Source organism: Sciurus vulgaris, assembly GCF_902686455.1.
Source record: "Sciurus vulgaris genome assembly, chromosome: 10".
Taxonomy (NCBI): domain Eukaryota; kingdom Metazoa; phylum Chordata; class Mammalia; order Rodentia; family Sciuridae; genus Sciurus; species Sciurus vulgaris.
In genome coordinates, this window is record NC_136470.1 from 117905005 (window position 1) to 117928666 (window position 23662).

The window sequence follows — 23662 nt, forward strand, 5'->3', positions numbered from 1 at the left end:
TCTCCCTGGAGTTTTTAACTCTCAAACTTGTACATAAATTGCCTCTAGCAATTTGTCAAATACAATTTGGATTTTTTAACCCTAGTACTGGTTCCCACCCAAGTTTTAGCTCATAAGCTTCTGCTCTGTTAGTTTGCAATTCTCTGTATCCACCTGTGTAACTCTCAAATGTTGGAGGTAGCAGATTGTCTGCAATTAGGAAGAGTTGTTGATTTTGTTTTTAAACATATTTTTAGGGCAGAGTAACGACTTTCAAGTTACCTCATGCCAGACTAGAAATCAAGAAGTTAGGATACTTTTAAGAGAGACACAAGGTACCACTAACCATTGTGCTGGGATCACAGTCATTAGATTGGTATTGTTCTAGGAAACTACATCTCATATTTACGACTTTTCTCCTCAATGTTTTACGTTTGCATTACTCAAAAGAATAATTTTAAAAGAATGAATTAAAAATGCCTTCAACTGAAATATGATGGGTCAACAAATATATGAAAAAATGTTCAATATCTCTAGCAATTAGAGAAATGCAAATTAAAACTATACTGGGATTTCATCTCACTCCAGTCAGAATGGCAATTATCAAGAATAAAAGTAACAAGCTGGGTGTGGTGGTGCATGCCTGAAATTCCAGAAGCTTGGGAGGCTGAGGCAGGAGGATTGCAAGTTCAAAACCAGACTCAGCAACTTAGCAAGGCACTAAGCAACTCAGCAAGATCCCGTTTCTAAATAAAATACAAAAAGGGGATGGTAATGTTGCTTAGGGTCAGAGGTTGAGCACTCCTGGGTTCAATAAAAAAAAAAAAGAATAAAAAACTAAATGTTGGTGGTGAGGATGAGGATGTGGGGGAAAATGTATGCTCACACATTGCTGGTGGGACTGAAAATTGGTGTAATCACTCTGGAAAGCAGTATGGAGATTCCTCAGAAAACTTGGAATGGAACCACCATTTGACCTAGTTATCCCAATCCTCAGTATATACCCAAAGGACTTAAAATCAGCATCCTACAGTGACTGAGCCACATCAATGTTTATAGTAGCTCAGTTCACTAAAGCTAAACTATGGAACCAAACTAGCTGCCCTTCCAGCAGATGATTGGATGAAGAAAACATGGCATATATACACAGTGGACTAGTACTTAGCTGTCGAGAGGAATGAAGTTATGGCATTTACTAGTAAACTGGTGGAACTGGAGATTATCATGCTAAGTGAAATAAGCTAATCACCCCAAACCAAAAGTCCAATGTTCTCTCTGATATGCAGATGCTAAAACACAATAAGACAGTAGGGGAGGGAAGAGTAGAAGTTCATTGGATTAGACAAAGGGGAATGAAGGAAAGGACGGGGGGATTGGAATAGGAAAGACAGTGGAATGAATTGGACATTACTTTCTATGTTCATATATGAATACATGACCAGTGTAACTCCACTTCATGTACAACCACAATAATGGAAAGTTATACCACATTTATATATAATATGTCAAAATACACTACTGTCATGTATATCTATAAAGAACAAATAAAAAAATTAAAAAAAATCTTCAGCCTCCAAATTTTAGAAACAAATACATTTGGCATTATAAAATTGAGAACATACTCTATATACTCAACTGTTTATTATCCCAGTATTTCTGCTGAATTCACTAGATTAAATTTAGCACTCATTTACTTGCTTTGTGTTGTATTAGGGCAGCCCCTTAATAGAAAACATGGTCCTTTCTTTCAAAACTTACACTAAAGATGAGACAAAAAACAGTAAACAGAAACAAACAAGCAATAGATTGGTAAAATATGTGCTTGAGTTGTTAAAAAATGCTTTAATGTTTGGGAACTGAGTATCTGGATCATGGGAACAATGGAAGGTGGGTGTGGGAGCAGACAGGAAGTTTCTGAAGCATAACTGCGACTTTTATATAAGGACTGTTTAGACTTGGGCAGATGATAAGAAAGTATGGATACCATGGTGTTTGGTCAACTCGTTTGGTCAGACTAGGAATTTAAGAACTCTCTAGTGAGTCTGGATCTATAAAGTTGCACAGGGAAGGAATTATCATAGAGGCCCCATTGTTGGATATACCAACTGGTATCCAAGCAGCTTCAAAAGTGCATAACAAATGCACCTTTGTTATGACTCTTTTGCTTATGAACTGATGAATGCCAACTCAAACACAAAGTGGGAGACACCTGAAAAAGTCCAGGAATTGGTCAGGCTGAGGAAGGTACTGAATTGATGTCATTACAAATACATCTCTTTTCATTTCAAGGTTCTCTTTCATGGTAGCAAGATGACTCCAGAAGCTGCAGGATTCTGTCCCACCAGTTAAGCCACCTCACCAGCAAGAGGACTTTTCCTTCCCAATAGGTCTAGTAAAAGCCTGAGCATTGGCTGATGCTTATTGTCTCTGATGGTCTAGGTCAAGCACTCATAGTTGGATAAATCACAGTGAATGTAGCAATGCTGGCTTAGGCCAAGTGTCCTTCCTGAAATAGGGGTGAGGTCAAGATTCCAGCAATTACATGGATTGATAGTAGGGAAAGGGATTTTTCAAAATAATGTATAATGAATAATCAGAATTGGGCAAGCAAAATCAATAGATGTCTCCTATAAGACACTTTATATACATGACCTCGTGTAAACTTCTAGACAACACATTGCTATAGCCATCACTGACCATAATTTCCAGTTAAAGCCATTGAGGACTGTACTGCAGCACTTTTTCTAGAGACCATTCAGGATGACCTAACCCAACAGCTCTCAACCTTGGCTGTACATCAGAATTACCTGGAATACTTTAAAAAACCCCAGTGTTCACTAAGGAAAGAAATTGAAGACTTAGAAGGTAGAAAGATCTTTTATGTCCTTGCATAGGCAGAATTAATATTTTCAAAATGGCCATATCAATGAAAGTGAACTATAGATTCAGTGTGATCTTCCTCAAAATACCAGTGACATTCCTCACAGAACTAGAAAAACAATTCTAATATTTATTTGGAAGAAAAATAAAAGACCCAGAATAGCCAAAGCAATTCAAAGCCAAAAAGCAATGCTGGACTCATCACAGTACCTGATCTCAAGTTATACCCAGAGCCATGATAACAAAACAGCATGATATTGGCATAAAAACAGACATGAAAACCAACCGAGTAGAATAGAAGACACAGAGACAAATCCACATATAGTCATCTGATTCTTGACAAAAGGGTCAAAACCATACATTGACAAAAAGACAACCTTTTAAAAAATGGAGCTGGGAAAACTGGATATGCATATATAGAAGATTAAATGTATACCCCTATCTCTTCCCCTGCACAAAAATCAACTCAAAGTGGACCAAAGACATAGGAATTAGACCCAAAACACTGAAATTGCTAGAAGCAAACATAAGGCTAACACTATATAAAGAACTAAAAAAAAATTAACAAACTCCCTCTTCCTGCCCAACAACCCTTCCATAACTGGTCAAAAGATCTAAATGGACATTTCTCAAAAAACAAAATACAAATGACCAACAAATATTTGAAAAAAATGTTCAACATCCTTAGCAATCAGGGGAATGCCAAGTTAGAATGGCAGTCATCAAGAATACAAAGAACAATAATTGCTGGCGAGGATGTTGGGGAAAATGTACATTTATACATTTTTGGTGGGATTGCAAGTTAGTACAACACTATGGAAAGCAATATGGAGATTTCTCAAAAGACTAGGAAAGCATGCACTCTATAACCCAGCTATCTCACTCCTTGGTATTTATCCAAAAGTTCTAAAATCAGCATACTACAGTGATACATGGGGGTCTATGTTCATAGCAGCACAATTCACAATGGTCAAGGTATGGAAAAAGTCTAGTGACCATCGACAGATGAATGGATAAAGAAAATGTAGTATAGTAGTTCATTTCTTATAATCAATGAATACTATGCTTTTGTATGGATATAACCATAATTTGTTTATTCATTCATCTGTTGAGGGATATCTTGGTTGCTTCCAGTTTGGGGCAATTAAAAATAAAGCTATTATAGAAAAATTTAAAAAAAGAAAGAAAATATGGCATATATACACAATGGAGTTTTACTCAGACACAAAGAAGAATGAAATTATGTCACTCATGGGTAAATGGATGGAACTGAGAAACATTATGCTGAGTGAAATAAACCACACTCAGAAAGTCAAGTTTTGTTTTGTATGGAGGAGCCAGAGATAGGGAGGGAGGGAGAGAATGAGGGAGAGAGAGAGAGAGAGAGAGAGAGAGAGAGAGAATATGAGAGATGAGAGGATGAGAGGAGGAGGTGATGGGGAAGTATTGGGGAATGAAATATACCACATTATGCTATGTCTATGTATGAATGTACCACAATGAATCATATATGTATATCATATATATGTGTGTATATATATATATATATAGCTATAATGCACTAATTAAAATAATAATAACAGCAATAGAAGGTAGAAAGTGGATCAGTAGAGTAAGGCAAGCAGACCAGGGGAGGGAGGAAGGGAGGGAAGGGAAGGTATTGGGGAATGAGATTGATCAAATTATGTTATATGCATATATAAATATGGCATCCCACTATTATGTATAATTGTATTGCACCAACAGAACAATTCCAGTGTTCAGGCAGATTCCTGATCAGCTGAGTCAGAGACTTTTGGAGTGGGATTATCCATCAGTAGTTTCTAATAGTTCTCCAGTGTGTACCCAAGATTGAGAATCACAAGCCCACAACTTTTTCCTCTTTAAGTAAGATGTAATGAAAACCTAGAGTCATGTTCTGTTTTCTCAGCAGCAATTCCAAGAATAAGGCACACATTCAGACCCCAGGGAGATCTAACTGCCACAGGGAGCTGGGCTGCACCCTCAGTGGAAATAAGGCATTGAGGGCGTAGATGGTGATGGTCTTGATTTGGAGGCTTCATGATTTGGAAAGTAGCTATGGTCCAATGTCATTTATTTCCCTGTGATATAACAGGTCGCATGATGTTTTGGCAAGTGGAAGTATTAGAAATATAAGCAAGAAAACTTCTGATTGCATCACTGTAGTTTCTGCCAAATTTCTGGCAAGAAGGGTGAGTTCATGCCCTTCTGAGGGGTCTTCAGTCTAAGAGGCCCAGACCTTCAAGAGATGGAACCCCATTTTATGCCTTTGGCAGAGCCTGTACCTAGATGATCTGAACCCTAATTCACAAAGTGAGATTTTTGAGCCGATGTTTGGCCCTCTTTCTTTGTAGATTAGAGAATCAAGTCTCAGAAAGGAGCTCATAATTTTAATTATGAGTTCTAATTCTTTGATATTTTCTGCTACTCTTGATCAAAGTTTTGAAAGCCTTAAGAATATATCAAGTGCTTTTGCTTGTTGCTTTTCAGTACATTTTCATATAACGAACTCTGAAGTGTTATGTTCTATTTTTAAACTGCATTGTGATTCAGTTCTTTTCAACATATTTTGAAATAGGTTCATCCATTCTTTCAACAAATACTCACTATACATCTACCGTGTGCCTGGCATCAAAGTAGGTGCCACACATGTTGTATGATGGGGTTTTCAGGGACATTTTAGTAAAAACTAATGGGGTTCTGACATTTCCTGACCTTATGAAGGACTTAGCATTTGGTATTGTCTGTATTTTATATTTTAGCAAAATTGTCTTAATTTCCCAGATAGACTGACTGTATGCCCTTGGAGGGAATATTTTATGTATTTCACTCTTTGTGTCCAAGAACCTATAGTAAGTAGTTTCATGAAGTAGCTATAAATGGCAGAGTTGGATGTGAGAGTTGGTAGATTTGTTAATTAAGCCACAGTCTATGTTTCTCATGTGTCTTATCTGTCTTAATTTTAGAAGATGGGGGCACAACATTCCTGCCTTCAGTTCTAATATGATTTATTTGGATGAACATGTCCTTAGAAGAAGACAGCAGACATTGCCCCACAAAGAAAATCTTGAGAGACTGTTTGATTCTACTGATGAGCTGTGTAATCTAATTGTAGGCACCTCTCTATTTTGGATCCTTGATATCTCCTCTTCCCCTTTATGCCTAAGATAGCCTGAGTTTTGGGAAGTGCAGTTAGAGTCTTTCTAGCGAAGGTCCACCTGATGCAAAGAATCAGCCCTTTCACAGCATCCCTGGACCCTCTCAATCCACCCTCCAGCCAAACCAGAACTCAACATTCTTGCATCTCATATGCTTTATCCTGCATTATAGGGCAAACTGGTCTTGGTACTGCTGCCAAACCTCCCTTCCTCATCTGGGCTGACCCTACCGGATTTGGAAAGTCTTTTGCTTTTTGCAAAGGTGGAACTAGGACTATCCCAAAGTCTTCCCTGCTAGAGCAGGCTCCCCCCAACCCCACCTCTATCAGAACTTGTTTAGAATGGTCCAATACAGTAGTATGACTTGTTACATAATTGTTAAAACTGGTGGAGTTTGCTTCCCATTTGTAGACCATTGTTTTTTCAATCTCAGGATACTCCAGACATGGTCTTTTGCTCTAGAAATGCCTGGAATTGCTGCTGTGTGAGGTTTGAAAGGCAGTTGATTGGCAGTGGCTGTATTGATGAAGCTTCTTATTACCTCCTAAGTAATTAACTTGAGTCAACAAATATTTCTTGAGAACCCACTCTAGAGCATGCACTGAGCTAGGAAGGCAGAACATTTAATATAGTTAGAGATGAGGTGTTCAGTCCTGCTTTCAATAAGCTGGAGGTTGCAGGTCCTGAAGTTGTACCTTTGCCTTCTGCTGGAACTCCATATTCTGGCCAGAGCAGGGTCTTGACCTGTTTGTACTGCCTTTATACTGAATGAGGGATTATAAACCAAGAAAAGAGGAGGGCAAACCCTGCAGGAAGGACAGAAGAGATGACCTGACCTTTAATTTTTACTGTACTTAAGGATCTCTTGCTTCTTTAGCTGCATAGCTGCAAAAGGAAAGAAAAAGAGAAATTAAGCTTGGTGGCTTCAGAATGCTATTTATGTTGTTTTTGAGTAGAGATTTAGCAGTGTAAACCTCCAATTAACTGTTTACATATGTATTCCCAATCCAGTGGGCTCAAGACTTACACTAACACCTTGCTATGTTATTAAAACTTACTAAGCAATTTCCATGTTTCTTTAGTGTCAGATCCTGCCAGAAGGTTGCAAGCTTTATCGTGTGCTTTTTTATTTTGCTGAACTAAGCTTTTTTTTTTTTTTTTTCCTCTTTAAAACTCCATGCCATATGTTATAAAACGGACTGCCCCATAGGAAGCATGGCTTACCATTCAGCATGTGTGATATTTGTCTTTACAGACATTTATGACCAAAGGAATGTAATCAGAAAAAGGGAGGTGATTATCATTATTTCACCATGACCTTCTATTTTGTATCCTGGAAAGTTTTGTTCCCCAATGCTCTGTGATTTGCATGGGATGAATATCCCCACAGGAAACAGCAGGGCCAGCTGGTTGCTGCCCAGCATTCAGTGTGTGGAGACTTCTCTCTAGATACTTAGTTTGGCTGTTATTCCCCCTGCAGTGGGCGCAAAGCTAATACTAGTTGTGTGTGTGTGTGTGTGTGTGTGTGTGTGTGTTTTTCCCCATACTGGGGATTGAACCCAGGGGCGCCTAACCACCAAACCACATCTCCAGCCATGTTTATATTTTATTTAGAGACAGGGTCTCACTGAGTTGCTTTGGGCCTCGTTAAGTTGCTGAGGCTGACTTTGAACTCATGGTCCTCCTGCCTCAGCTTCCCTAGTCTCTAGGATTATAGGCGTGTGCCACTGCACCTGGCCTGATGTTAGTTTTAAGTTCCCAATCCGTCTCTGAGAGTTTGAGCCCTGGAAATTGTGAAAATGAGTGAGTTGGTGCACTTGGTATTTTTTTAAGCTTGGACGCTTAAAAATCTATTTGGGGGGCTTATCTACCTGAAAATGGCAAATTAACTTCTAAAAACTTGTTTATGACACTCTCTGCCAATGATAGCATCAAAGAATCAGAGAATTTTAGTCAGGAGAAGCCTTAGAGATGTGATTCAACCCTGTCTAAGTACTAGGATCTCCACTCTGGTGTCTTGGGACCTCTATGATCAGCAATTTCAAAAGAACTGCTAGAAAACTCAACTCTAGAATAAAAATCAGCCCTTAATATCTTTAGTATCTCATTTAAGGCAGATGTATTTTTTAGTATTGGTCGTTTTAATCTATTTTTTTAAAATAAAGAATGACTTTGATTTGGTGGAATTTCTATGACATTCTAATTTTTCATGAAGATTTCTGATTGTGAACTATGTGGAGAAAGATGATGAACTGGATTGGTAAGACTGCTTATAACTGTGAGAGAACAGTTCTCACAAGCATTTAAAGAAGAAAACACAAGTAGCTGCTGACTTTTTGAACTGTTATACACAGATACCAGAGTCCTGGTCAGCATAATGATAGGGGGCAAAAAACCATGACTGCATACCTTGTGTGAAGTTGTGGATTTTATATAAGGATTGTGGCATAGTCGCTGAGGGAATGGGTGTGGCAGTCTCCTTGTCTGGGGTAGTGTCCTAGATCTACCACTTTTCAAGTCATTTGGTGCCTCAGTTTCCCTATCATGTGCTATAATAATTGCATCTCTTCGGTTTTTGAATTTTTAAAAAATTTTGTTTTTTAGTTGCAGGTGGACATAATACCTTTATTTTATTTTCATGTAGTGCTGAAGATCGAACCCAGGGTCTTACGCATGCTAGGCAAGCGCTCTACCATGGAGCCATAACCCCAGCCCAATTGTACCTCTTTCTAAGATTGTTATGATCATGAATTTAGATGATACTTGTTAAACACTGAGAAAGGTACTTGAGTCATGTTAAGGGCTCAGCAAGCATAAGCATTATCTATTTTCAAAAATAAGCTTGATAAAAGAGGTTGGAACTTCTTGACAAAGACTTGTTTACAGTGTATCCATGCCCTCCAACTACTCCAACAGTGTTCATTAAGATTTCTCATATTGCAAATATATATATGCATATAGGTATATATATACATGTACATATGAAAATTTTTTACATATACATATATAATTTTTTTTTCAGAATAAAAGCAAGAAAACTCCATTAACGAAATGAAGATCCACCTAATCATCGTTGCCCTAATCCTTTGGACTGAAGTGTTGGCAGATCAGAGCCCAGGTACTAGTATTTTTATGTTTATTGTTGTTTGGGAAAATAAATATTTTTTAGATCTCATCAAACTTTATTTTAATAAACAGAGAAATAAAGAATTTACAAAACATCAATGTAGAACGCAGCCGCGGGAGGGAGGGAGGAAGAAAGGCAGTGCAGCGTGAAGACCTTGCCTCCTGTTTGGGGAGCAGGTAGAAAAGATCATGTCTTTTCGAGGCGGAGGTCGTGGAGGCTTTAACCGAGGTGGCGGCGGTGGCGGCTTCAACCGTGGCGGCAATAGCAACAACCACTTTCGAGGTGGAGGAGGAGGCAACTTCAGAGGCGGCGGCAGAGGAGGATTTGGACGAGGGGGTGGCCGCGGAGGCTTTAACAAAGGCCAAGACCAAGGACCTCCAGAACGTGTAGTCTTATTAGGAGAGTTCCTGCATCCCTGTGAAGATGACATAGTTTGTAAATGTACCACAGATGAAAATAAGGTGCCTTATTTCAATGCTCCTGTTTATTTAGAAAATAAAGAACAAATTGGAAAAGTGGATGAAATATTTGGACAACTTAGAGATTTTTATTTTTCAGTTAAATTGTCAGAAAACATGAAGGCAGCTTCCTTTAAAAAACTACAGAAGTTTTATATAGACCCATTTAAGCTGCTGCCACTGCAGAGATTTTTACCTCGACCTCCGGGTGAGAAAGGACCTCCAAGAGGTGGTGGCCCGGGAGGCCGAGGAGGAGGAAGAGGAGGAGGAGGTGGTAGAGGTGGTGGTAGAGGTGGTGGATTTAGAGGTGGAAGAGGAGGTGGAGGCTTCAGAGGAGGAAGAGGGGGTGGTGGTTTCCGAGGGAGAGGACATTAGATGTACATCTGACAGACTTCATCAGTTGACTTCTGCTTTAACTGCACGATCTGCTTCTACTCTGGCTTGGAAACTGGTGTCTTGAGCAAGTCTTGAAGATGTGGTCATCTTATGACAGTGGAACCGTTGTGTCAGTGTCATGCAAAAATGAGTGTGGCAGAACGATCAATTTTGCTCTGAAAGAGCATAAACAAGTCTTACTATTTTGTATAGTGCCTGGTACTCTGTGGGTGCTTAATAAATGGACAGGCGTTTTCATTTGAAGCATATATGAATTTTTTTAATAAAATGTTTTATTAAAAAAAAAAAATCAATGTACCTGGCATTAATTTCTCAAAGATGGTATAATGCCGGGGGAGCGGGGTCATCAACGACATTACGCGTGGCTTGAAAAACTTTGATTGTTCGTTGGCTTGCTTAAGTCTTGGTGTTCCACATCTTTGTGAATAGAGTCAATCCTTAATGTTTATAGGCCAGTTTGAATTGTGGCCTAAAATGGAAGAAAAGAGACCCCACAGAAAAAACATTCTAAGTATTTTTGGGGCTAAACCATTGCCTGCCTTTTTTTCTCCCTCACAAACATGAAAGATACAGGTTGGGCATCCCTAATCCTGAAGTCCTTAATCTGAAGTGATTCAAAATCCAAAATGTTTTGAGCTCTGACATGACACCTAAGTGGAAAATTCCATACCGGACTTTATGTGGCAGGTTGCAGTCAAAATATTGTGTAAAAACTCCTCCAGACTATATGTATGAGGTGTATATGAAACATAAATTTCATGTTTAGACTTGAATTGCAGCTAACCCCTCCAAATATCATTATATACTTACAAATATTCCAAAATATCAAAAAACCTCCAGAATCTGAAACACTCTGGTCCCTAGCATTTCCACTAAGAGATATTCAACATTTGTGTGTATGGAGTGTGAAAGCGAGGTTTTCCTTCTTTCCTCTCAACAGTTGAAAGTATTTGCAACCCTGCACTGTGCCACCATAAGATTTCATGATGAGTTTCTGAGTTACTTTGAAAGAGCCCATCGTTGGACCTTTTCCATCAGATCATTAATTTTGGGAGTGGAGGTGACTGAAAGAGGTAGCTGACATGAACACTATTGGTGCCTCCCCATGCCCAGATTCTATGAGGCAGGCGCACCCTTCCCCAGCTGCTGTCAATATTACCTGAAACAGCCCCAGCTGCCATTCATTTCTGGTTTTCCCAGAGCCTCCTTACCTAAGGGGTGATTCCTATCACCTCTGCTCCTTCCCTCCAATTTCTGTGGATGGCCTGCAGCTGATGACTGTTAGGGGCATACAAAAAACTGGTCCTCTTCCTCAAAGAGGGAAAACTCTGCAGTAATTTGTGCATCAGAGTCACTTGAAGACCAGACCAAAGCTAGACTTCACCTGATGGTATGTTCCTTTGCTCCATTCCTGTCTGGTCGTGCTCTTCCACTACTTTCCCCTACCGAGCCCATCTACCTGAAGTCCCTGCCTCAGACTCTGCTTCCAGGCTGTCCAGCCCAAGATAGCTGTTTACTCTATGCTCTTTCCAAAAATTGCTGTTAGTCCTCAGACCACTTTGGAACTTTCTGGGGCTGGTATCGTATTTTTTATCCATTATACAGTTTTAGAGTTTGGTGCTTTTTTTTTTTTTTTTTTTCTGAAAAAGAAAAAAAAAAGTTATCTTTGGTGTAGAGTTGAGTAAGAAAAATCTGTTGGCTAACTTTACTAAAGTCCTCTTACATGACAATTTTTTTTAATTAAAATCATTTTTGTTTTTACAGACTGCCTTTTGATTCATTGTATGCAAATGGGGTACAACTTTTCATTTCTATGGTTGCACACAATGTAGATTGACACCATTCATGTAATCATACATATACATAGGGTAATACTGTCTGTTTCATTCTACCATCTCTCTATCCCCTACCCCCTCCCACCCCTTTTTCCTCTACACCACCCAAAGTTCCTTCATTCTTCTCTTCCCCCTGCCACCCTCCCTCATTAAATATTGTCATGCAATTATCAGAGAAAACATTTGGCCTTTGGTTTTTTGGGCTTGGCCCATTTCACTTAGCATCATTTACCAGCAAATGCCATAATTTTACTCTTCTTTATGGTTGAGTAATATTCCATTGTGTATATATACCACAGTTTCTTTATCCATTTGTCAATTGAAGGGCATCTAGGTTGGTTCCACAATCTAGCTATTGTGAATTGAGCTGCTGTGAACATTGATGTGGCTGTATCTCTGTAGTATGCTGATTTTAAGTCCTTTGGGTATAAACTGAGGAGTGGGATAGCTGGGTCAAATGGTGGGTCCATTCCAAGTTTTCTAAGGAATCTCCATACTGCTTTCCAGAGTGGCTGCACCAATTTGGACTCCTCCAGTAATGGATGAGTGTATCTTTTTCCCCACATCCTTGCCAACACTTATTATTGCTTGTGTTCTTGATAATAGCCATTCTAATTGGAGTTAGATGAAATCTTAGGGTGGTTTTAATTTGCATTTCTCTAATTACTAGGGATGATGAGCACTTTTTCATGTATTTGTTGATCACCTGTATATCTTCTTCTGTGAAGTGTCTGCCCATTTCCTTAGCCCATTTATTGATTGGGTTCTTTGTATTTTGGGTATAAAGTTTTTTAAGTTCTTTATAAACTTTGAAGATGAGTGCTCTGTCTGAAGTGTGTGTGGAAAAGATTTTCTCCCACTCTGTAGGCTCTCTTCACATTATTGATTGTTTCCTGTGCTGAGGAAAAAAATTTTAATTTGAATCTATCCCATTTATTGACTCTAGCTTTTATTTATTGTGCTATGGGGGTCTTGTTAAGAAGTCTGGTCCAAGCCAACATGATGGAGATTCGGACCTACTTTGTCTTCTATTTTGTGAAGGGTCTCAAGCCTAATTCCCAGATCCTTGATCCATTTTAGCAAAAACAAGCACAGTTTCTTTGTTTGACTTCTGGAAGACACTTGGGATTTTGCTCGACCTATAACATGAGGACATGATCTCAAATGACTACTGTGGTCTAAAATGTAAAGAACGAACAATAACCGTCTTTCCATTGTCTTTTGATTTTGACAGGGCCAGGCCCTGAGTACGCAGATGTCGTGTTCCTGGTGGACAGCTCTGATCACCTGGGAGTTAAGTCCTTCCCGTTTGTGAGAACGTTCATCAATAAAATGATCAACAGTCTCCCCATAGAGGCCAACAAGTACCGTGTGGCCCTGGCCCAGTACAGCGACACGCTCCACAATGAATTCCACCTGAGTGCCTTCAGGAGCAGGAACCCCATGCTGAACCACCTCAAAAAGAACTTCGGGTTCATTGGCGGGTCCCTGAGGATAGGAAACGCTCTTGGGGAGGCTCACAGGACCTACTTCTCTGCACCTACAGATGGAAGAGACAGGAAACTGTTTCCTCCTATTTTGGTGGTCCTGGCTTCAGCTGAATCGGAGGATGACGTGGAAGAGGCTTCAAAGGCCCTGCGGAAAGAGGGGGTGAGGATCATCTCTGTGGGGATGCAGAAGGCTTCCGAGGAAAACCTGAGGGCCATGGCCACGTCTCAGTTTCATTTCAACCTACGGACGGTCAGAGACCTCAGCATGTTCTCCTCAAACATGACGCAGATCATCAAGGATGCAACCAAGTACAGAGAAGGAGCAGTGGATGCTGATATAAACGGTAAGGAAGCCACATCGAAGCATGGGAAGTTTCAGCACATCATCCTCTTGTTCTGCCTCTGCTCATGCTGTTTTCTCTGGCAGGCATCCTACTGTACTCCTTTCCTTCTTACAGACCAATAACTCTGTTGTCATTTAAATCTCAACCCTATACTCTTGTCCTCTCATTTCTTTTAGGGTCTGACAGTTTCTTCCTGTGGATACCTTATGACAGCTGTAATTTCTATAATCATCCATTTCTGTTTGCTCCCTTCCCCAGCAATGAACTGGTAGCACCACAAGGGCAGAACTGGCCACTTGTTCTCATCTCTATATTCTCTGGGTCTAGAGAATGAGCTGGTGTTCTGTTTCTTAATGAATGAACACATGAGAACCTTACAGGTACAGAAATAAGATCCTTGTCTGTCTTCTTTTCCTCACAGTCCTGGTTCAAAGGAGGCACAAAATAAATAGTAATGCCCATCAACGAATGTATAGCAACATCCAGTGGGAATGATAGCCTTAGAAAGAGACTCATTAGCCCATGTTTTGCATTCATCCAAGCAGAAAAGAGATACCCTCAAGCTGTGCAGTAGTGTGATTCTGTGGACCACAATCTTGAGCCTGTGTGTGCTGTGTGGCTCATCCCTCTCTGTGCCATTTTCCCCTTGGAGGCAAAATTTCTCTAATAAGTATCAATGTCTGATGAAGGCAGAATTTTGACTCATGATCTCTCCCAGTCATATAATCATCTTATGCTGATATCTTTACTTTTAAGATACATTTTTCCACATTTTTACATTTTTTAAAAATTATAAACAAATGGGATACATCTTGTTTCTCTGTTTGTATATGAAGCAGAGGCATACCATTTGTGTAATCATACATTTACATAGGATAATAGTTTTTGATTCATTCTGTTATTTTTTTTATCCCACCCACCCCTCCCACCCCTCTTATCCCTCTATAGAGTCCCTCCTTCCTCCATTCTTGACTCTCTCCCACCCCCACATTATGTATCATCATCCACTTATCAGCAAGATCATTCATCCTTTGGTTTTTGAGGATTGGCTTATCTTACTTAGCATGATATTCTCCAAGTTCATCCATTTGCCTGCAAAATGTCATAATTTTATTCTTCTTTATGGTGGAGTAATATTCCATTGTATATATACCACAGTTTCTTTATATATTCATCAATTGAAGGGCATCTAGGTTGGTTCCACAGTGTGGCTATTGTGAATTGAGCAGCTGTGAACATTGATGTGGCTGTATCTCTGTAGTATGCTGATTTTAAGTCCTTTGGGTAGAGGCCAAGGAGTGGGATAGCTGGGTCAAATGGTGGTTCCATTCCAAGTTTTCTAAGGAATCTCCATACTACTTTCCTGAGTGGCTGCACTAATTTGCAACCCCACCAGCAATGTATGAGTGTACCTTTTTCCCCACATCCTCGCCAACACCTATTGTTGCTTGTATTCTTGATAATCGCCATTCTAATTGGGGTGAGATGGAATCTTAGGGTAGTTTTGATTTGCATTTCTCTTATCACTAGAGATGTTGAACATTTTTTCATTTATCTGTTGATTGCTTGTAGCTCTTCAGTGAAGTTCTGTTCATTTCCTTAGCCCATTTGTTGATTGGGTTATTTATATTCTTGGTGTCAAGTTTTTTGAGTTCTTTATACATTCTGGATTAGGATGTATCTTTCAGTGCTTTCTTTTTTAAAAAAAATTTGAAGTACTGGAGATATATCTCACAATCTTATGGATATGAATGAAGTTGTTTAGAAACAGTGCAAATTAAACTTAGTATCCTTCCTCACTCACATAATTCAAGACTTGGCCTGTCATACCTCCAACATGAAATTCTTCCCAACTTATTTTCTGAGAATCCCCACGAGTGTCCCATGGGATAGCACACGCCCTTTCTCTAAGGCTCCACCATCCATGTGATGTCTGTTGGGTGCAAAGCTACTTGAGATCAGAACTTACCCCAGCGTTGCAGTGGGTTTCCTTTGGGGGGAATAATGATTGCCAGGCCAGAAAGCCATCCTGTTATGCCTAAGCTGCCACCCAGCAGATGCCAGAGCTGCCTTCTCTTCTACTCCTGGGAAGTCCCTGTACTTCATGCAGAAATTCAGAACATAAAGATGAGAACATATATCTTCATTCTTGATGCCCTGGGCCAAAAAGGAGTCTGCCTTTGCCCCCCTAACTCACTTTCTTACTTGAACAATGCTCTGTGTCTTAGATGAATTTTCCATGAAGACTTCAAAATAGAAGGCCCTTAAGTACCAATAGTTTACTAGGGAGATGTTCCCAGAAAGCACTAGAAAGGAATGAGGAATATGGGATGGGAAGCCAAACACAGTCTTGGGCAAGCAAAACAGGTCAATTCACAGTTCCTTGGAGGTGTTCAATGCGTGCCATATGGATGAGAAGATTCAGCCATTCTCTCTGGAGGAAGGCAGAAAGAATCTCCAGTATACTGGACTTTCCTGGTTGCCTCTGTATTCAATTGGTGATGATGGCGGGTCATCTGGACAGTGCTGTCTAGTGCTAAAGCCCTGGAAGTCAATTGGTGTAGTACAAGGTAGCCTGAACTCAAAGTTAAAAGATCAGGACAGTGCCATTCGCTGGCTATCTGATCTTGGATAAGTGATGCCATCTATCTTGCTTTTCATCAGCATCCTCGTTTGTAAGATGCATGAGTTGGTGTGCTTGAAGCTTCCTTCCTGCTCTACCATTCATTGTCCTGTTTCATAGCGACAGCTATGGGCTCATTCTTCCCCTCCCCCAGTCAGACCACATAGACTTTAATAATAAATAGCCTTCATGAAAAATAGATTTATTTCCCTTGTAATGTTATATGGCTTAGGATACCAGTTGTTGTCCTTTGTTTGGATAACTAGGTTGGTGATGACTTTTCCACCTTCAAATCTGACTTCCAGTGTGTCCTGAGAATTGACATGCAGCTGGTGGAAGGGAAAAAAGATGGAAGATCACCCTTGGGAGTGTTTTATGGACTGAGCCTGGAAGAGGCTGACATTATTGCTCATATTTCACTAGTCTTAGTTGCATGGCCATGGCTAACTTCAAGAAAGGCTTGAAAATCAGGTCTAGCTCTCTGCTCAAGAAGAGGAAATGGGGTTTGGTAAGCATCCAGAAGACTCTCTTCACAGTATTGCCCCTGAGGCACTGGGGAGTCCATTTTCCTTCACTCTTTGCCTGCCTTGGGGAAAAAAATGTAGATGCCATAGCAAGTCCTTAGGGATATGGAAGAAACATCCTGTGGCCCTCCACACTGGGGACCCTGGAGGACCTCCGGCCCTCTAGGTGTCTGCTTAGCCTGAGCTCTCTGGGGCAATGGGGCTCTAGCTTCTTAGAGGGCGCTGTGTGCAGATCATGTTTCTATCACTACTTCTAGCTTACCTCACAGCAGGGTAGTATAACAAGATATTCCTTGGCAGGACCCCGTCCTTACCTTTTAGAGATTAAGAACAAGGGCTTTATAGTCAGGAAAGTCTGGGTTCAGACACTGGCTTGGCTGCTTCAGACCTTGAGTAAGCTCCTTAACCCCTGTGCTTCAGTGTCTACCTTGTAACACGAATGAGGTGACTTGTATGGCATTTGGCACATGGTTTACTAGTATCGATAGTAACCACTGTTGGCAAATAAATCCTAACCCAAGGAGGTCATACTGGGAGTTCGTTTTAGTTCACTGTGTGGGATTCAGAGTAAATTGAAAGACTTATAAGATTATTTTAAGTTTCACAAATATTCTTGATTTCCCACCAGGTGCCAGGCACTGAAGGGATAGAGATAGTAAGACATGCCTTCTGATTGCTAAGATCAGAGGAGCTAACGGGCAATTCTTAGTGAGATGAAGCTTATCTCTTGGCTACAGTTTCCACATTTGAGGTATGTCTGTGCTTGGAGTGGCTACATGTGAATATGGCCTACTCTTCTTTAGAATCCAGATTCATATAATTCATTGCTCATGTGGCATCTCCTCTTGGATGCTCAGTGGCATCTGAAACTGAGTATGTCTGAAATAGAACTCTTGAATCCACTCTATCACCCGTTCCTTCCACTGTCTTCCCTATCTTACAAAAAGACACCCCCACCATCCACTCAGTTGTTTAGGTCAAAAGCCCAGGAAATTTCCATTTCTGTGTATGCTATCAATACTTGAATTCAATTTATCAAGCATTCTGTTCTCCCTCTAAATCATGTATCAAAATGACCCTGGTTGCTCCATCTTAGCTGCTTTATCCTTTCTAGAACCATTATCTCTTTCTAGGGACATTGTTTTAAAATTGTTATCCCTGAATTCATAATTTCCCTTCAGTAACTGGAGTGATACTTAAAACATTTAAACTGAATCACGTGACACTCCCAGATAATCTGGGACCTACCTCCCTCTGACCTCATCCACCATTGTTTCTCTTTATCCACTGGCTCCAGCCACTCTGAGCTTCTTGCTGGTTCTCACCACTTGGTTTTCTTTCTACCAGAATTCCTCTTTCTTCAGAATTCCACATGATTGAATCTTCATTCAGATTTCAACCCAAATGTGATCCTCTCAGAGAAGCGTTTCTTGACTTCTTCGTGTTTGAGTTAAGTTAGAGTCCCCCGCCATTCCACTTCCTTCCACAGCATCGTTACTCAATAAAGTCACCTGTTTTATTTCCTTTCTAGCACTTATTACTATTTGAAATAATATAATCTAGTTATCTGCTCTCCCCTTAGAATGTGAGTTCCCTGGGGTCAGAGATGTTGCTGGTAACTCTTTTCTGCATCCCAGCTCTTGGGAATGGTATTGGTAAAGAAGGTGGTGATCCTCTTGGTGGTGGGGATTGTACTGGTAGTGAAGATGGTGGTCTAAATGCAGTTGCGTATAGCAGTGCTGGTAGTGAAGCTGTTCACCCCAGCGGTGGTGGTGATCATGTTGCTGGTGGCAATTGTACTGGTAATGGAGGTGGTTATGGTGGTGGTGTCCGTAGAGATGATGGTAGTAGTGTGTGGTAGCAAAATTGGTAAGTAGAATTCTTCAGAAAGAGGGAAGAGCATATGCAAAGCCTCTGAAGTCAATGAGCTTGAAAGTCATGTTCAGAATTTTGATCTTTTGTTTGCTAAGATAAAATATTGCTCTGCATCTGTCATGACTACCTCTGTTTTCACTCATACCTTTTGGAAACCAGTGAAGTACCTGTCTTACTCTGGGTTAGTGTTTATCCTAATCTTCATACTTTTTCTCTCTCCATAGTTCCCTTCCCTACAGCCTGTCAGAAAGATTCACTTGCAGACCTTGTGTTCCTGGTGGATGGGTCATTTGGGACCCAACGAAATTTAAGAAGCCTGCAGAAGTTCCTGGAGAACATGACTAGCTCCTTAGATGTGAATTCTGATTGCCTGCGACTTGGACTGATGAGCTACAGCACGAGGGCTGAGACGATTTCTTTTCTGAAATCAAGCACAACCGGATCCGAATTTCAGCAGCAAATCAGGAAGCTTTCCCTTCAGGCTGGGAAATCCAATGCTGGGGCTGCCATGGAGCAGTTGAGGAAAGAAGGTTTCTCAGAGTCGAGTGGCAGCAGAAGAGCACAGGGGGTCCCTCAGATTGCAGTCCTGATCACCCACAGATCATCAGATGACGAGGTGCGTGAGGCTGCGTTGAACCTTCGGCTGGAGGGTGTAACTGTGTTTGCTATGAACATCGAAGGGGCTAACAGTACTCAGTTAGAAGAAATAGCATCTTACCCTACAGAACAGACAGTTACCACCTTGAACTCCTATGCAGACTTGGAATCTTATAGTAGAAAGTTCCTAAAGAAGCTCCAGAATGAAATATGGACTCAAATTTCTACTCATGCTGAACAAATGAACCTCGACAAAACTGGTATGTTTTCAAAATATGTATTTCTTACTTTATGGTAAACTGAATGGTTGCCTAGTGTTGGGGCAGGGGTGAGGATTGAACATAATTGGATAAGGGTACTTTTGGGAATGGGGGGAACCCAAACCGGATTTTGATCATGGTTGCCCAAATTTGTAAACTTACCAGAAATCATTGAACAATATACTCATAACAGATCAACTGCATAGCATGTAAATCATGCCTCAATAAAATGTAAAAAAGTTGTATGTGTTAACTGTAAAATATTTTAATTGTATGGATGGATATAAAGAGGAAAGTAAAACCACCTGTAATCCTAGCTTCAGATAAATTATTAACAATTATTTCTCATCTTTTAGTCTCTTCTCTGCCTTTGTCTCTCTCTCTCTCCACTCACTCTGCTCATGTAAGCCCAGGCCCATATACACCCAGTTGTAAAATTATGTATTCGTGCTCCAGTAGAATGTTCTGTGAGATGCCGACGTAGGTGTACTGTCCAATAAGGCAATTGCCAGCCATCTGTGACTTTTGAACACTTGAAATGTGAGGGAGGAACTGAATTTAAAAAAATTTAAATGTCATTCAATTTTGATTAATTTTTTATTAGCCATTTAGGTCTAGGGTCTGTTTACTGGACAGTGCAAACATACGTAGTTTGGTAACTTGTATCAGTTGCAATCACTTTTGGGTATGACTAAGGAAGAAATCAGAGTAAATGTGATTGAAACAGGACAAAATTATGTTTACTGCTTCACAAATAAGTCCAGAAGTAGGCAGATGAATCATCATGGTACACCACAGTGTTGGGGATCCTTTCTCTTCCTGATATATATATACATATATATATATTTGCTGTTGGTGGCTTTTATTCCAAGGATCATAGTCCAGGATGACAGCTTCAGGCATCACGTTCACATTCAGCAAACACTTAATGCAAAAGGGGAAGAAAAGGGAGGTGCCCCTGCCATTCTTCAAAGAAGTCACACACACATTTCTGCTCATGTCCCCTGGGTCAGAAGTTGGTTACATGCCACACTTAGTTGTAACTAAGTGAGTTGTAATGGGAACTGGGAAATGTAATAGTCAAGTATCCAAGTAAAAAAATTGGAATTCAGTTAGCATAGAAGGAATGGTTATTGGTAACCAGTATTTTCTGCATTACTTGCCTTTTTTTATTTATTTTTTTTATTTTTTTGGTCTTAGGGATTGAACCCAGGTGCACTTAACCATCAAGCCACATCCCCAGCCCTTTTTATATTTTATGTAGAGACCAGGTCTCACTGAGTTGTTTAGGGCCTTGCTATGTTGCTGAGGCTAGCTTTGTACTTGGAATCCTCCTGCCTCAGCCTCCCAAGCTGCTGGGATTACAGGGGTGGCCCACTGCACCCGGCTCCACTTTTTAAATCAAATTTACATCATAAACTTTTGTCTATTTCCTTAGACGTTATTTTGCAAGATACTTTTTAGGTTGGCTGTAATATTCTATTGTATGGATTTATCATAATTTGTGCAACATATTTTGAATTGTTGAGTATAAGGGTCAATGACAATGTTTTGTTCTTTTAAAAATCTTGTACCTATGTCTTTATGCACATGAGTGCTTCTTCACATTTTGATTTTTTAATTTTTTCTTTCATCATTCTAGTCAAGGACATCCTAGTTAAGATGCTTTATGAATCTGCTCTAGTTTACTGAGCTCTTTTCAAAGGTACATGCCCAGAGATATTTGATAAGACTGAGCGTATCTCATTCTGAGATATCTCCTGCCTTCACACATTTTCTCTACAGATAAAATGTTTTTAAGTAATTGAAACTAGTATTTGACAGCACTCACATGGAAAGGAATTGCCATCTTCAAATGATATTAAAAGGGCTAAATTTAAAATTCAGGCCTGTCAATTAAAGACCAGTTTGAAGATGCACACAGGGCCAACCCTGGTATTCTGGCACGTATGTACTGCAAGGCAGCAACAAGAAACAAATCCTCTGTTACTTCCTGAGCAATATGTAGGGGAGTCCCTCAGAGTGGCAGCTGCCTTATTTTTATATTAGTTATTAGGCACAGGAGGGATGTATAGTGTGGTCCCTCTGAGGAAGTTTGCAATGATGTGATAAAACCGATTACTGTCATTATAGAAATTCTAAGTGGGAAGCTATGGGACCAATGCTAGGGTACGGGCCATCCAAGGAGGATCGCTGTCTTTCACAAGGCCTCACCAGGTAGCTTCTAATTCACTCAGTTGCTCTCAAATGTTGGTACCTGACTTAAGTTGGATTCCCTAGATGCCAGTCAAGGATTCACATGAAATTGATATATTAAGGAAGTGCTCCCAGGAAAGACTTGAGATTGGTAGGTGAGGATGTGGGTCAGGAAGGGAAGAATGACAGTCCCTTTGGACTGGAAGCTCATGTTGGCTGAATTCCATGGTGCCATTCTAGAGGCAGTGTCCTTCAAAACTTAGAGTTGTCCTAGTCAGGGGACAGTGTAATCAGAGAATTGACATTCCAGTGCATGGGGTAATGTGAGTTTCCTGATACTTCTGGCTCAGGTGCCAGGTAAAGAAGATTCTAGCAACCCAGGAACAGCCCTCCCACACGGCTGCTATTGAGAATCAAAATAAGGCGGTAGGTACCAGTGTGCACAAAAGTGACCAGAGATTTCAGGGTAGGCAGGCAGATCACTATAATCTGCTATAAACTTATCAGGCTGCCAAGGAGCTTATTAATTTAGTAGCCCATGACACCCTACGCCTAATGAATCCACCTCTGAGGGTAGGGCTTGAGCACCTGTATTTGTGTGTGTGTGTGTGTGTGTGTGAGACTTGGGTTGAACCCAAGTGTACTTTACCACGGAGCTACATCTCCAGACCTTCTTGTTTATTCTTTAAAAACTTTGAAACAAGGTCTCACTAAGTTGCCCAGGCTGGCCTTGATCTTGCTGTTCTATTGCCTTAGCCTCAGGAATTGTTGGTTTTATAGGAGTGTGATACTGCACTCAGCTGGGCAGCTGTATTTTTGTAAGCTCCCTTGGAAACTCATGCTAGAGATTAAAAACAAACAAAACAAAACAAGAACCTTAGTGAATTTGCCATGGTCCAGAAAGTGTTGACCAGTTTTCCAGTTTCAGAGTGATTGAATCACAGAGAAATAACCTTGTCTCACGTAGTCACTGCTTTATCCACTACATTTGGCACACTGAAGATATTCAATATGTTAAATAGAATGCATTAAACCAAGGGGACACTCACATTAACCAAACTCAAGAGACTGATGTATAGAGAAAGAAGGGCAATTTTCTTTATAACACCAAGAACGATCAATGCCCAGGAGCCTAGATGTTCATTTTCTGTACATGGAACATTCTCTTCCTTGAGTCATGCCACATTTGAATCTAAATTATAATCAAAAGACCACTTGGGATTGTGGAATCTGAGCAAGAGAGTTAGTTTTCTGACTGAAATGTTTAGTGGCATCTAGTTGGGCAGGTATCTTTATTTCAAAATCAAATATATACATTGATAGCTTTCTATATCTAGAACTCCCTCAACCTGTATATGTGATTATATAGGTGAGGCCTTGAGCCAAAGGACCCATTCTTCTTTAGTCCAATCAAAATTTGTAATGATGGAAATGTTCCATATCTGCCATCCAATATGGTAGCCACTAGCTGCATGGAACTGTTAAGAATTTGCAATGTGCAAATAAGGAGCTGACTTTTAATTTTATTTAATTTTAAGTAGTTTAAACTTACATTTTAATAGCAACATATGACTAGAAGCTAGTGTCTTAGCACAGTTCTAGAGAGGGCTGGAAGGTTTGGAATGTCGTAGTTACTCACTGTGATTGATAAATTTTCTTTTGGTTATTGTCAACCTCCATCACCCTCCTGAGGAAACTCAATTCTTCTTTATTAAACTCAAATCAATTCATTTTGCTTACTTTCAAGTTTTACAAGCCTCAGACCAACTCTGTCTTTTGCAGATAACTGCTTATCTTTGCCCTAATATTTTATGTATTGATTTCATAGTTTAATTATCAGGGTCAAACTTATTTCAAGTATTTCTGATTTCTTTAGGAACAACTTCTCAAAGCCTGAAG

The 23662-nt window shown here is 40.1% G+C and overlaps 3 protein-coding genes across 3 annotated transcripts in view; all 3 read left to right on the plus strand.

The window, feature by feature from the left end:
* The window catches only part of LOC306638144 (uncharacterized protein), a 148725-nt gene that overhangs the window by 75469 nt on the left and 49594 nt on the right, over positions 1–23662 (plus strand). The window lies entirely within an intron of this gene.
* Positions 1–23662, plus strand: part of COL6A5 (collagen type VI alpha 5 chain) — a 149322-nt gene that overhangs the window by 43655 nt on the left and 82005 nt on the right. The window contains exons 2-4 of the mRNA XM_079101329.1: positions 9061–9156; positions 13089–13688; positions 18935–19567. Of these exons, the coding sequence (XP_078957455.1) occupies positions 9090–9156; positions 13089–13688; positions 18935–19567 (1300 nt within the window). The 5' untranslated portion in view covers positions 9061–9089. The remainder of the gene's footprint in view (positions 1–9060; positions 9157–13088; positions 13689–18934; positions 19568–23662) is intronic.
* On the plus strand, positions 9302–10280 carry LOC306670783 (H/ACA ribonucleoprotein complex subunit 1-like). The gene has a single exon (XM_079155724.1). It carries the CDS (start codon positions 9354–9356, stop codon positions 9996–9998), a length of 645 nt encoding a protein of 214 aa, XP_079011850.1. The 5' UTR covers positions 9302–9353; the 3' UTR covers positions 9999–10280.

What these genes read in the sequence shown, in the direction of transcription:
- LOC306670783 (XM_079155724.1), top strand. Translation starts at nt 9,354, where the DNA reads ATGTCTTTTCGAGGCGGAGGTCGTGGAGGCTTTAACCGAGGTGGCGGC.